Genomic DNA, 12,924 nt, shown 5'->3' on the forward strand with positions numbered 1-12,924 from the left:
GGGATGACCCAAATTATTGGGTTCTTGCACCCATGTGGGAGACCTGGAAGAAACTCCAGTCTTCTGGTTTTAGATTTGCACAACTCTACCAGCCATTGTAGCTATCTGCATAGTAAATCACTGGAAGATCTTGCTCTCTATATTTTGTCTCCACTTCTTTTTTTCTGTAAACATGCCTTTTAAACAAAAATAAATAAATCTCCAAAAAAAAAAAAAACAAACCCTGGCATCTTAACCATTATTTTTGTACGTTATTTGTACTTTTTGTACATTATTCTTTACTTATTTGAAAGGCTGAAACACACACTCATACAGACACAAACATACAGATGTCTTCTCTGTTGGTTTGCTCCCCAAATGCCTGAAACAGCCAGGGCTGATACAGGCAAGGCTTGGACCAAATCATCACTTGATGCCTTCTAGGCTGTGCATAAGCAGGGATCTAGAATCAATAGCAGCATCCAGCATGGGATGTGTAAGCATCCTGAGTGAAGTCTTAAGTGCTAGACCAAATGCCTACTCCTTATTCTAATAATACTTATGTAGCTCAGTGGTGCTGAGTGTAATTGCTACTGTTCTACAGAAATTTTTATTCCTTATTGGGAATGTTATTTCTATATTATGTGACTAGCTTACACAATTACTAGTGAATTATCAAGCAGCATTTTCCAAAATGTTATATGTGTGTCTCTTCTCACTGTATTTTTTTTTCTTCAACTCCTAGACCCGTAGGGAGCCATTCTCTTTTCTGCCTCCTGTGGAGTCTCATTTAGGGACAAAAATAAAGAAAAGGTCAGTAAACGCTAGATCAAAATATTAAATTATAATCATGATTTTAAAATCCTGTAAGGAAAGATGCATACAGATTAAGCTTTAAAATGCTTTTAGCATCATCTGGCTTATGTAAAAAATCCCATACTTAATGTAAAGGATAAATACACACAGCATCAAGGCATATAAATGAGCAGTAAACATAGAAAGTATTCACTGGATTATTCTTTAATTCAAGATAATTATCTTCAGTTAGAAAGAAGACACTGGGCCCGGCACAGTGGCGCAAGTGGTTAAGGGCCTCGCCTTGCACCCCCGAGATCCCATATCGGCGCCGGTTCTATCCCGGCAGCCCCGCTTCCGTTCCAGCTCCCTGTCTGTGGCCCAGGAAAGCAGCAGAGGATGGCCCAAAGCCTTGGGCTGCAGCTTCTGATGGCATACAGGGGGAAAGAGTGTGTAACTGGCAGGGTTGGGTTGGGCTGTAGCACCCACTAGTTTGCGTAAGAGATGGAACTGGAGATAGGTCAGACTTAGCAACTACTAATGAGCAGCGTGTGTGTAGGCTGATGTGTATGACAGAATGAACCAGACTCCATACTGGTGGGTGCACATAGGAATTAGGTCTGGCATCACCTCAGATGAGATTTCTTTGAGGGTTCCCCCAACTGAACCTCTGGACTCAAAACTCCAACAAAGGGGAGAGTGGTAGAACCTGGGATGTGACATTGGAGTGCATGTATCTGAATGGGGCTTCCTCAGGTACTGAAGATACTGCAGTGGAGAGTATACTCAGATGCACATGGAGGATGAGGCATTCCTTTGGAAACTGTGGAGGACATCTGATACCATAGCAGAGGAAGGAGGGCAGAACAAATTGGTCAACTACCCTAGAGAAGCTTAATAGCAAATTTTTGGGTGAATGGAGACTCTGGAATGAATTGTGTCAACCAATGGACCTGGGAAAGATTTCCTCATCCTTGGATCTGTGAGATTGAGAGCATGTCAGAACTATTGAAACCACTTGAACAGAACCTTCAGAACACGCTCTACACTGGGGATCCTGGGATGACACCGGAGCGCATTCCCTATCCCAGGGTACTGTGGCAGTTGGAAGGATGGGTGTGGTTTCTCCTCTTGTCCCACCACTCCCCAGATACTGGAAGAAGATAAGGAGGGTGTAGAAAGAGTGGTCTCATCTGCTTTCCCCTAGTCTTTGACCATTTCCACCTTAATCGAATGTGTAAACATCAAAAATTAAAAACAACAACAAAAACCCCTAAAAGGCCCCAAATCAAAATCGTAATTTAACAATGTTTTTAGCATCTTGGAACTTATTCATGTTTATTCCTGCCATAAATTTACTGTATTTTTGAGTCCCAGGTACAGTTGCTTTGGCAAGGTCAGATCAAACGATTTATAGCTCTTCTGGGCACCTGTGCCAGAGATGCTCCCCACCTCTGCTTTAGAGGAGTCAGATCAATACAGTACCTATTGAGGCAGTCATCCACACAGCCCTTCCTGGTGTCATCATCTGGCTTCTTACAGTTACAGGTGGTAGCCTCATAACCAGAAAGGGGTTTGACGTCAACGTAGACATCTTGAGGAGACAATAAAGAATAGTTTGTGAATATACTGGATCATTTTTCAAGTGCTCAGGTAAGAACATTAATGATATGGAGAAAAGATCACTCCCAAGTTACTCACTTGAACGAATTTTTTTATATAGTGGGACATCTGGCTTTTTGTATAGCTAGAAAAAAAAGAGAAGAAAATGTTGATATAGCATTTAACTTGAAATGCTGGACTATGACATCAATTACTAACAACACATTAAGTTATCCATTTCTGTAACTATCAATTGCCCATACAGACATATTTACAAGACTTACTGGGTTAGAAATGACTGAGGAAAACTCTAAATGTAATTACTTTTTATAGTAAAATAAAAGGCAAGAAACAGTAAGATTCAACAGAAAAAAAAATTAAACGGTTTACAGAAACGTATTTTAAAGTTTTCTTCACATGCTGTTGTATAGATGAAGTGAAACAAACAAACAAAAAAAATCACACTGCAGACCATGTGGACAAATTAAGATTCTGTTTGCCTGTATCAGAAGAAAGGAACATATACATAGGGCTATTTAGATGGTCTTGGTAGCTATATGAAATTAAAATGATTAATACCTTGTTTTTTTAGGTTAAAATTGTAGGAAAACACATATCAAATTTCAACACAGGAAGTTAGTTTAGTGAATAAAGGGGGGAGGAAGGGAAAAAAAATGGAGATTTCACATTTTAACCAAGAAGATATTAGGGGAGATAGTCCGCCTTTATGCTGCCATAGAAGGCAGTATAAGACAAAGATCAATTTATACTGTACTGTTCAGTAATTTGTTAGCTTAATCTCACCACACTGTTGTGAGTCATTATGTTCAAAGCACCATCTAACATTCTGTACTCTCAGAACTGAGACTACAGAGGGGAATGACAACTGCTCGTGACTTTCTAGAATTAACCTTTGGTGGCTATGGGAAAACGCAGGGACCCATGTCCCTCATTTTTGTAAGTATTGTTATTTTCCATGGCTGCTGTCAATATGGAGCCTGGGAGCTATCACTCAGTACAAAAATCACTGGGGGGGAAACTTTCCAATTAGAGGAGTAAGAAAAAAAACAGGATTTTCCTATTTATTTACCAACACATTAAAAGAGGTCTTAAAACTATAGGAATGTCAAACATTTCTCTGTTTCCTTTGGTAGAAGAATCTTTTCTGTATTTCAAAGACAAATTACAAACCAATGTGAAGAAGCCAACAAAAATAAAGCCTGAAATTTCTTAGTGCTGCTGGCAGTGCATTTTAATTCTCCTGAGACCTGCATCAACAGGATCTTACAAAACAGAATCACTGCTACCAAAACAAAAGCCCAGAATAATAAGATAAAGCTGCCTAGGGAAATAGGAACTCACTGATATTCTGCCATATGAATAAAGGCAAATAGGTCACATGAAATATGGATGTAAATGCATTTTTTCCCCTTTCTCCTGGCCTTCTAACCTTCACAGGGACATTTGATATTTGCTAAGGTGAAAACATAACAAAGAGGCAGAGAAAGAGACTTGCACACCCCACTCCTTTTACAACTAAGAATAAAATCTGGCAAAACGGGCTCTTTGTACCTGATTGTGTTTCCACTGCCAAAGGATGTCATAGGGAAGCTGGAAGTCAATTCTCTTTTGTCTTAGATACTTTCCTGAAACAAAAAACACTATCAATTTCAAAACCTATTCTGACATGTACTCGAACAAAAGGATAAGAAGCCAAAATATCTAGTATGTACCAGCTAGAAGCTTTTAAACCACTACCTTTTTTTTTAAACCACTAACTTTTAACTTTCCTGTTCTTCTCTACTACAATCTTTGTAACAAATGCTAAGGATACATTTTAATTTCATAGTAGTCTATGCAAAAACAATTAACAGGAAAATGTCTACTAAAAACACATAGGTCATTATAAAGGCTAATCAAATACTAATAATTTGCTTATTCAAATTATTAACCATAAAGTTTCTGGCACTTGCCCTCCATTATTACACATAATCTAAGATCAACTACAAAAAGGAGAAGACTTTACATTTAAATAAATCAAGCATTTTACCACGCAAATTTTATGATCTAGTAACATTTTCCCATTAATGAAAATACTACTGTAAAAAAATCTTATTTTAATTTTTTTTGAGAAGCAAAAGATCTTCTTTGGTCTAGACTGAAGTAAGGAACCAGGAACTCCAGGGATGGAGTTGTGCCACTGCCTGCTGTTCCTACAGTGCACATCATCAGGAAGCTGGACCAAATAGGAGCTAGGACGTCATATGAGATGCATAGGCAGTCATATGAGATGTGGGCATTCCAAGAAGCAACAAATGCCTGCATTAATGCTACTTGTAAGGCCAATTTTTATATCTCCTTTCTAACTTAAAAAAGGCCTCTCCATCTGTTTCTGGAGGCAGGGTCTGGGGAACGGGCGGCAGATGCCATGTCTGGACGGGAAGGTGGCAAAAAGTAGCCCCTGAAAAAAACCTAAGAAGCAGGCCAAGGAGATGGATGAGGAGGATAAGGATTTCAAGCAGAAACAGAAATAAGACCAGAAAAAACTCGAGGAGTTGAAAGCAAAGGTCATGGGGAAGGGCCCCCTGGCCACAGGTGGAATTAAGAAATCTGGCAAAAAGCTGCTCCTTGCATCTGAAGTGATGTTGCCCTTGACGCTACATGTGTCTGAACATCCGCCATCCCGGCTGGAGCATCTTTAGCCCCCCATGGTTAGAATGAAGTGTCACCCTGGAGCCCGTTGTACATTTACAAATAAACTTTTGTAAAAAAAAAAAAAAGGGGGGGGGTCAGCACAGTGGCACAGTGGTTAAGGTCCTCACTTTGCACGCCCCGGGATCCCATATGGGCACCAGTTCTATCCCGGCAGCCCCGTTTCCCTTCCAGCTCCCTGCCTGTGGCCTGGGAAAGCAGTCGAGGACGGCCCAAAGCTTTGGGACCCTGCACCTGCATGGGAGACCCGGAAGAGTCTCCTGGCTTCAGATCGGCATAGCATCGGCCGTTGCGCTCACTTGGGGAGTGAATCATCGGACGGAAGATCTTCCTCTCTGTCTCTCCTCCTCTCTGTATATCTGCCTTTCCAATAAAAAAAAAAAAATCTTTAAAAAAAAAAGGGGGGGGCGGGGAGAAACACCACTGTGTGGTAGCTCACTGTCTCCTAAGTTGTTTTCATCTAGCCATTCTTAGCTGTACATGCAAAGTAGGCCCAGCTGAGAATCCTGCCAGAGGGTGCTCTGTGGTCTCTGTTATCAAAATTCTGTATCACCTGGAATTAAAGCAACAAACTGGAAAGGAAAAAAAAAAAGCCTCTCCAAATTCCATATACTGTAAGACCATGCAATTACTGTTTCTAGACTACTATTTTCCGTTCCAATTTTACTATATTGCTGCCAAAGCAAGCATATAGACCACTAATTTTCAAAGTGTGCTCTGATTAGGAGCTCCAAGTTTAAAACTTTTTAAAAAAAGATTTATTTATTTTTATTGCAAGGTCAGATATACAGAAGAGGAGAAACAGAGAGGAAGATCTTCTGTCCGATGATTCACACACCAAGTGACCACAATGGCTAGAGCTGCCAGGAGATCTTCCGGGTCTTCCACACAAGGGTCCCAAGGCTTTGGGCCATCCTTGACTGCTTTCCCAGGCCAGAAGCAGGGAGATGGAAGGGAAGCAGGACAGCTGGGATTAGAGCCGGCGCCCATATGGGATCCTGGCAGGTTCAAGGCAAGGACTTTAGCCGCTAGGCCATGGCACTGGGTCCCCAAGTTTAAAACTTTTGATATGATGAAGACGTTAGATACCTTTTTTTTAGTATGGAGGCATTGGCATTAGTGATAGGTAAAACCACTGGCATCCAATATGAGCACTAATTCAAGCCCTGGCTGCCAAAATTTTGATTCAGCTCCCTGCTAATGGCCTGGAAAAGCAGTGGAAGTTGGTCTAAGTGCTTGGGCTGCTGCACATATTTGGAAAGTGAACTAGGGGATGGAAGATCTCTGTCTTTCTCTCCATCTTTGTGACTCTATTTTTACAAAATAAACAAATAATAAAAACCAAATAAGCAGGGCCGGGCAGTGTGGCCTAATGCCTAAAGTCCTAGCTTTGAACATGACGGGATCCAATGTGGGCGCTGGTTCTAATCGGGCAGTTCCACTTCCCAACCAGCTCCCTGTTTGTGGCCTGGGAAAGCAGTAGAGGACGGCCCAAAGCTTCAAGAACATGCACCCACGTGGGAGACCCGGAAGAAGTTCCTGGCTCCTGGCTTCAGCTCGGCTCATCTCCAGCCGTTGCGGCCCAATGGGGAGTGAATCATCAGATGGAAGATCTTCCTCTTTGTCTCTCCTCTTCTCTGTATATCTGACTTTGTAATAAAAATAAATAAATCTTAAAAAAAAAAAAAGAATGATAAAATCTATATCGATTTCCAGCACCAGAATTTGTCATCAAACTTTAAAACAAACAAACAAACAAACAAATAAACAATGCTCTTGGTGAAGAGTTTAAAATCTTTTCAAATGTTGGTATATAAAAATATTTTGAACATTCTGCAGGGCGCAGTGAAAAATAAAGTTTTTCTGCTGCATAATAAAATACAATGGCTGTCTTAAGGAAAAACGATTGTGTGAATATCTGAATGGACTGTTGAACTGAATCAACAGTTTTTATGTTAACATCATTTTTACACAACTGACAAATGGTGATTGTTCACATGTAAGTACTGAAAATAAGCCATATGACCTGGTCATGCCAAGAAATACAAACAACAGTATTTGTCACCAATGATAAAGATTGCATATTGAGTGGACTCCAATTTTTCTTTGAAAAATTCATTTTATCTGTGCTTGCTTCAGCAGCACACATACTAAAACTGAATCGATACAGAGAAGATTAGCATGACCCCTGTGCAAGGATGACACGTAAATTTGTGAAGCACTCCATATCTTTTTGGAATGGTGAGATTGGCAGCAATTCTTAACTGTTGAACTATCAAGGCCACTTGAGCAAGACCCTTGGAGCACGCCCCACACTGGGGCCCTGGGATGGGTGGGAGGCCGGGTGTGGCTTCTCCCTTTGTCTCCCCCTTCACCCCAGATACAGAAAAAAAAAAAAGTGGAAATAATAGTCTTATTTTCCTGTAGTCCTTGAACCTCTGTGCTCTAATTAACTATGTAAAGAATATCAAAAATAAAATAATTCTTTTTATTTTTACTTGTACGGCAGATTTACAGCGAGAGACAAAGATTTTCCATCCACTGATTTACTTCCCCAGTGATCACAATGGCCAGAACCAAGCTGATTCGAAGCCAGGAGCCACAAGCCAGGTGGGTCTCCCATGCGGGTACAGGGTCCCATGGCATCAAGCCATCCTCCACTGCCCCCCCAGGTCATAAGCAGGGAACTGGATAGGAAGTAAAGCAGCCAGGGCACGAACTGGCATCCCAGCACTTCTGAGGAGAGAATTAGCCAATTGAGACACTGATATTTTTGAAAGCTGTTCACTACTGTGAGTTGTTCAACTATCCAGTATTTAGAATTCCCTAATGAAATCACTGGAGGTACAAACAAATATGATTTTTTTCAGATACATGCAGAGAGCAGAAAAGCTATGATTTGTGAGGAAGGCACAGAGTTCTTGGGATCCTGCATCCACGTGTGACACTTGAGGCTCCTAGCTTCAGCTCCTGTTATTGTGACCATTTGTGGAGTGAGGCAGCAGATGGAAGATTTTTCTGTCTCTGCTTCTCTCTGTAAATATGTCTTTCAAATAAAAAAGAATAAATCTTTTTTTTTTAAAAAGGAGAAAAAATAAGGAAATAATCATATCATCCTGTTGGTATACTATACACCTGTAATTAGCTGAAAGTATTAATAAAATATTCTTCTGGCCCTGTGCAAGGTCAGATTTACTTCTTTACTTAAAGCAAAATAACTGAATGCTGGGGATAGGGGCAATGGCATTGTGGCATTCTGCAAACATACCTGGAAAAGCAGTGGGAGATGACCCAAGTGTCTGGAGCCCTGTCACCCATGTGGGAAACAAGGATGGAATTCTGGGCTCCTGATTTTGGCCAGTACCAGTCCCAGCTGTGTGGCCATTGGGGGAATGAGACAGTGGGTGAAATAGCTCTGTTTCTTGGGCCTGGTGTGAGGGCTTAAGAACTCAAGGGGAGGCTGGCACAGTGACTGAACTGGTAAACCCTTCCCCTTCAAGCACTGGGATCCCATTGGGGCACCAGTTCATGTCCTGGCTCTTCCATTTCCCATCCTGCCCCCTGCTCATGGCCTACTGGGGCAGTGGAAAACGACCCAATGCTTTGGGGCCCTGTATCCATGTGGGAGACCTGGAAGAGGTCCCTGGTTCCTAGCTTCAGGTTGGCTCAGTTCTAGGCAATGCAGACATTTGCCTTTCCAATAAAATAAATAAAATCCCTAAGAAACAAAAAACAAACAGAGGAAAAAAAAAAAAAAACAACCGCAAACCAAAGAGGTTTCAAGGGCCTAAGGACCTGAGACATCCTCTGCTGCTTTTCCAGTGCATAAGCAAAGCGCTGGATGGGAAGTGGAGCAGCCAGTACACAAATCAGCACCCATATGGGATGCTGGTGCAACAGTACCACCCCTTTTCTTAAAAAAAAAAAAAAAATCATGAAGCTAATGAACAAAAACAAAGAAATACAGGTGGCCAACAACTACACAATAAAGATGCCCAACAGTATTAATCAATACTGAAACTCAAATTTAAATCAAACTGAGGGAGTAGAGATTCTGACCCAGTGGTTTAAGCCATTGCTTGGGAAGCATACTAGAATGCCTGGGATCAAGTTCTAACTCTGTCCAACCAAACTTATTCCTAACATGTATCCCTGGCACTCACATGAGAAACCTGAATGGAATTCCAGGGCCTTAGCTTCTGGCCTAGCCCTGTCCATTGAAGGGAAGCAGAAAATAAAACAGCGAATGGAAGACATACCCTGTCATACTTCCCTTCATATTAGTAAATCAACCTTAAAAGAACTGAAACCAGGGTTTCTAACAAAAAATTGTAAAGAAATGTTTATAGTACCATTGCTGGTAACTGTTAAAAGACAGAAACAGAAATATACAAAAATGGGGATAGGTGCCGTGTTGCTGCAGTGAAGTCACCAAATGGGTGTGACTGCACCACTTGCCAGAGTGCTACTTCAAAGAATGGCTACTGAGCTCCTGACCTGGTTTCCTCCTAATGTATCCTGCAAGGCAGTAGGTGATCGCTCAAATGTTTGGGCCCCTGCCATAAATTCTTAATTCCTGGCCTGATGAAGCAATGGCTGTTGGGGGCACTTAAGGAAGGAATAAATCAGTGAATAAAGTTATTTTTTTCTCTCTCTCTCCATTGCTCCGCCTATCAAATAGATGAATAAATAAATAAATAAGTATCAGAAAAGAAACACCCAGGCCATGTCCATTGTTATGCTAGTAGCAATATAGCATTACTGTTAAAACACTGTGTTTAGGACTCAGGTCCAGCTGCTCCCATCCTAGGCAGCTCCCTGCTCATGGCTTGGGAAAGCAGTGGACAATGGCCCAAAGCCTTGAGACACTGCACCCTCATGGGAGAACTGGAAGAAGCTCTTGGCTTTGGAACAGCTCAGCTGTAGCTGTTGTAGTCACTTGGGGAGTAAATCACTGGATGGAAGATCTTTCTATCTCTCCTTGTCTCAGCAAATAAGCCTTCCCAATAAAAAATAAAGAAATCTTAGAAAAACAAACAAAAAAAAGGGAAAAAAAGGAAATGCCCATTGATGATGAATGAAGGAAAAATAAACACACTGGCAAAATTCTCACACATACCTATGCATGAAATAATTTTGATAATATTATGCTAAGTAAAATAAAGCACACCAAAAAAAAATTACATGACAACTCCACTTGTATTTACAGGCAGTGTTCACCAATAAATGTAGAACTTAGAAAATCCAAGCGAGTGTCCAGGTAAGTTTGAGCAGTGGCGCAGTGATTGAAGCCCAGGCTTCCTCCTGGGGATCCTAGCTCCCCATCCACTGCTGCTAAGTTGGGGTATAGTCCTGGGCTTGTTCAAGCCTGACCTCTGAGAATTTCCTCCATACACAGTGAGGATCCTGGGAACCGATCTCAGATAGCTCTGGGCATGCTCATGACCATGGCTCTGCCATGTTGGTGGGCAAAATCCAGGTAAGTCTGAGCAGCAGCATAGGTGTGTGGATCCCCCAGCCATGTTCCTGTGGCTGGGTGTACCTGTGCCGGCCCCAGGTACATCCACTGCTGCTAGGCAAGGGAGAGGGTCCCTGGGTTTGTGGGAGACCAGAGTGCCAAGTGGTGCCAGGCTTTACCCACTGGCCACATGGTGGTGAGATCTGGGGCCTTGGGGGTATGGAATTACTGTTTGAGGACATCCATGGATAAGGCCCCAGGTACATGTAGTTAAAGAATGAATCCTGAGGGACACCTAACAATAAGGCTTCTGTACTTGCAGGTAAGTGAGGGAGGGACTGAGAATGGAGATTTGAAGGGGAGAAACCTGTATATCACTACGGGTCAGCCTGATACACCAGCCCATATGGAAGTCCTGGGTTGGGCTTGTTAGCATGGAACATGGCTGACTACCATGCCACTGCATGTGTAAGCTATGGCTGGGGGCTTGTGTGGCAGGGCTGGATCCCAGTACCTGACAGTGAGTGGCGGGTCAGGGGATGGATCACATTAGACTGGGCCATGATGCCTACCAGGTCTGAGTGTGGATTCTGTGGGGGAATACCCTACTTAAGACTCTCATAACTATTATCAGGATGCCTGGGTTTGAGTCCCAGCTGTACTCCTAATTCCAGCTTTTAGCTAATGTACACCCTGGAAAGCAGCAGGTGATGGCTTAAGTGCTTATATCCTTGCCATCCATGTGGGAAACCAAGATTGAGTTCCTGGATCCTGGTTTCAGCCAGGCCCAAGCTCACTGAGCTTTTGGGGACTGAACCAGTAGAACGTGGAGATCCATGTATCTGCCTTTCAAATAAACAAAACAAATAAATTAAAATGCAGCTGATGTTACGGAACAGTGGACAAAGCTAGGTCTTCAACTGGCACTTCTACACAAAATATTGGCATGTCAAGTAGAGGCTTAACCTAGTTGTTCCAAGAGCCAGTTCCAGTAATAAAATCTTACGAAGAGGAGCTTTACATTTGTTAAAGTGTAACCAATACCTTTTTTATGGTATCATATAAGGTATTACATGATATTTTCCTAGAAGTTCACATTTTTAGTTTTATATTTAGGTCTGTGATCCAGATAAAAAAGTTTGTAGACAATATGGAGTAAGCATGCAAAGTTTTATTTATTAAAGATTTATTTATTGTTTATTTGATAGACTGATCTACAGGGAGAAGGAGAACAAGAGAGAAGGTATCTCGCTCATTGGTTTGCTCCCAAAATGGCTATAAAGGTCAGAGCTTAGTCAGTATGAACCAAGGAGCCAGGAGCCTCCTTTGGGTCTCTTATGTGGGTGCAGGGACCTATGGACTTGGACCATCCTCCTCTACTTTCATGTGCCATAAACAGAGAACTGGATTGGAAGTGGGACAGCCAAGACATGAACCAGTGTCCATTTGGCATGCTGGTGCCACAGCGGAGGATTAGTCTAATGAGACATGGTAGCAGTCCTCCCGCTTTTTTTTTTTTTTTTAATATATGAATCTCTACTAGTTCTAGCACCATTTGTTAGAGGATATTACTTATCCTGCTATATTATAATGATGTCATTAATCAAATAAAAGGTTTTGACTGACAGTGTGACAATGGGTTAAGTCGCAGTGTATAATGTCAACATCTCACACACATTCTAGATTTAATCCTGGTAGCTCCATTTCCTATTAAATTTTTTGCACATAAACCAGGCAAAGCAGTGAAAGATGGCCTGAGTCAATGGGTCCCTGCCACCCATGTTGAGAGACCTGGATGGAATACCAAGATGCTGGCTTCAGACTGGCCCAGCTCCTACCACTGTGGCCACTTAGGCAGTGAACCAGTAAGTGGAAGTTCTCCCTCCCTCTCTGTAATGCTATTTTTCAAACAAACTATTTTTTTCTTAAAATAATGATACTGAAGATGTATTTTTTTTTTTTTGAAAAGGAAGATTAACAGAGAGGAGAAAGAAAGATCTTCAATCTGCTAGTTTACTTCCTAAGTGGCTGCATGGCCAGAACTGAGCTGATCTGAAGCCAGCAGCCAGGAGCTTCTTCCAGATCTCCCATTCAGGTGCAGGGTCCTGATGCCTTGGGTTGCCCTCTACAGCTTTCCTGGGCAGAAAGGTGGATTGGAAGTAGAGCAGCTGAGACATGAACTGACCCGTGAAAGGTGAGGATTTAGCCTCTGAGTCATTGTATTGGGCCCTTGACTATCTTTTTGGGAAGTTTACTCTGTCCTAATATAATCTAATGTCAATACGACAGGTTTTTCTTAATAGTAATTTTATATTTTTTAATAGAAAAGTTTATTTATTCACTTGAACAGACTGTTACATAAAATAAAATGAAACCTC

The 12,924-nt window shown here is 41.8% G+C and overlaps 1 protein-coding gene, 1 non-coding gene and 1 pseudogene across 7 annotated transcripts in view; 2 read left to right on the forward strand and 1 right to left on the reverse strand.

Annotated features, from left to right (window-relative positions):
- The window catches only part of ASH1L (ASH1 like histone lysine methyltransferase), a 185,567-nt gene that overhangs the window by 41,793 nt on the left and 130,850 nt on the right, over positions 1-12,924 (reverse strand). For all 6 annotated transcript variants that reach the window (XM_040999029.1, XM_040999032.1, XM_040999031.1 and 3 more), the window contains 3 exons: positions 3,949-4,022; positions 2,476-2,521; positions 2,260-2,368 (listed from right to left, as the gene is read on the reverse strand). In XM_040999029.1, the coding sequence (XP_040854963.1) occupies positions 2,260-2,368; positions 2,476-2,521; positions 3,949-4,022 (229 nt within the window). The remainder of the gene's footprint in view (positions 1-2,259; positions 2,369-2,475; positions 2,522-3,948; positions 4,023-12,924) is intronic.
- Positions 4,805-5,033, forward strand: LOC121168683 (annotated as a pseudogene).
- LOC121168954 lies at positions 7,215-7,321 on the forward strand. The gene has a single exon (XR_005885807.1). It is a non-coding gene; the product is annotated as a U6 spliceosomal RNA (small nuclear RNA).

The sequence above is a fragment of the Ochotona curzoniae genome, unplaced genomic scaffold, assembly GCF_017591425.1.
Source record: "Ochotona curzoniae isolate NIBS_2020 unplaced genomic scaffold, NIBS_Ocur_1.0 scaffold_1037, whole genome shotgun sequence".
NCBI classification, from domain to species: domain Eukaryota; kingdom Metazoa; phylum Chordata; class Mammalia; order Lagomorpha; family Ochotonidae; genus Ochotona; species Ochotona curzoniae.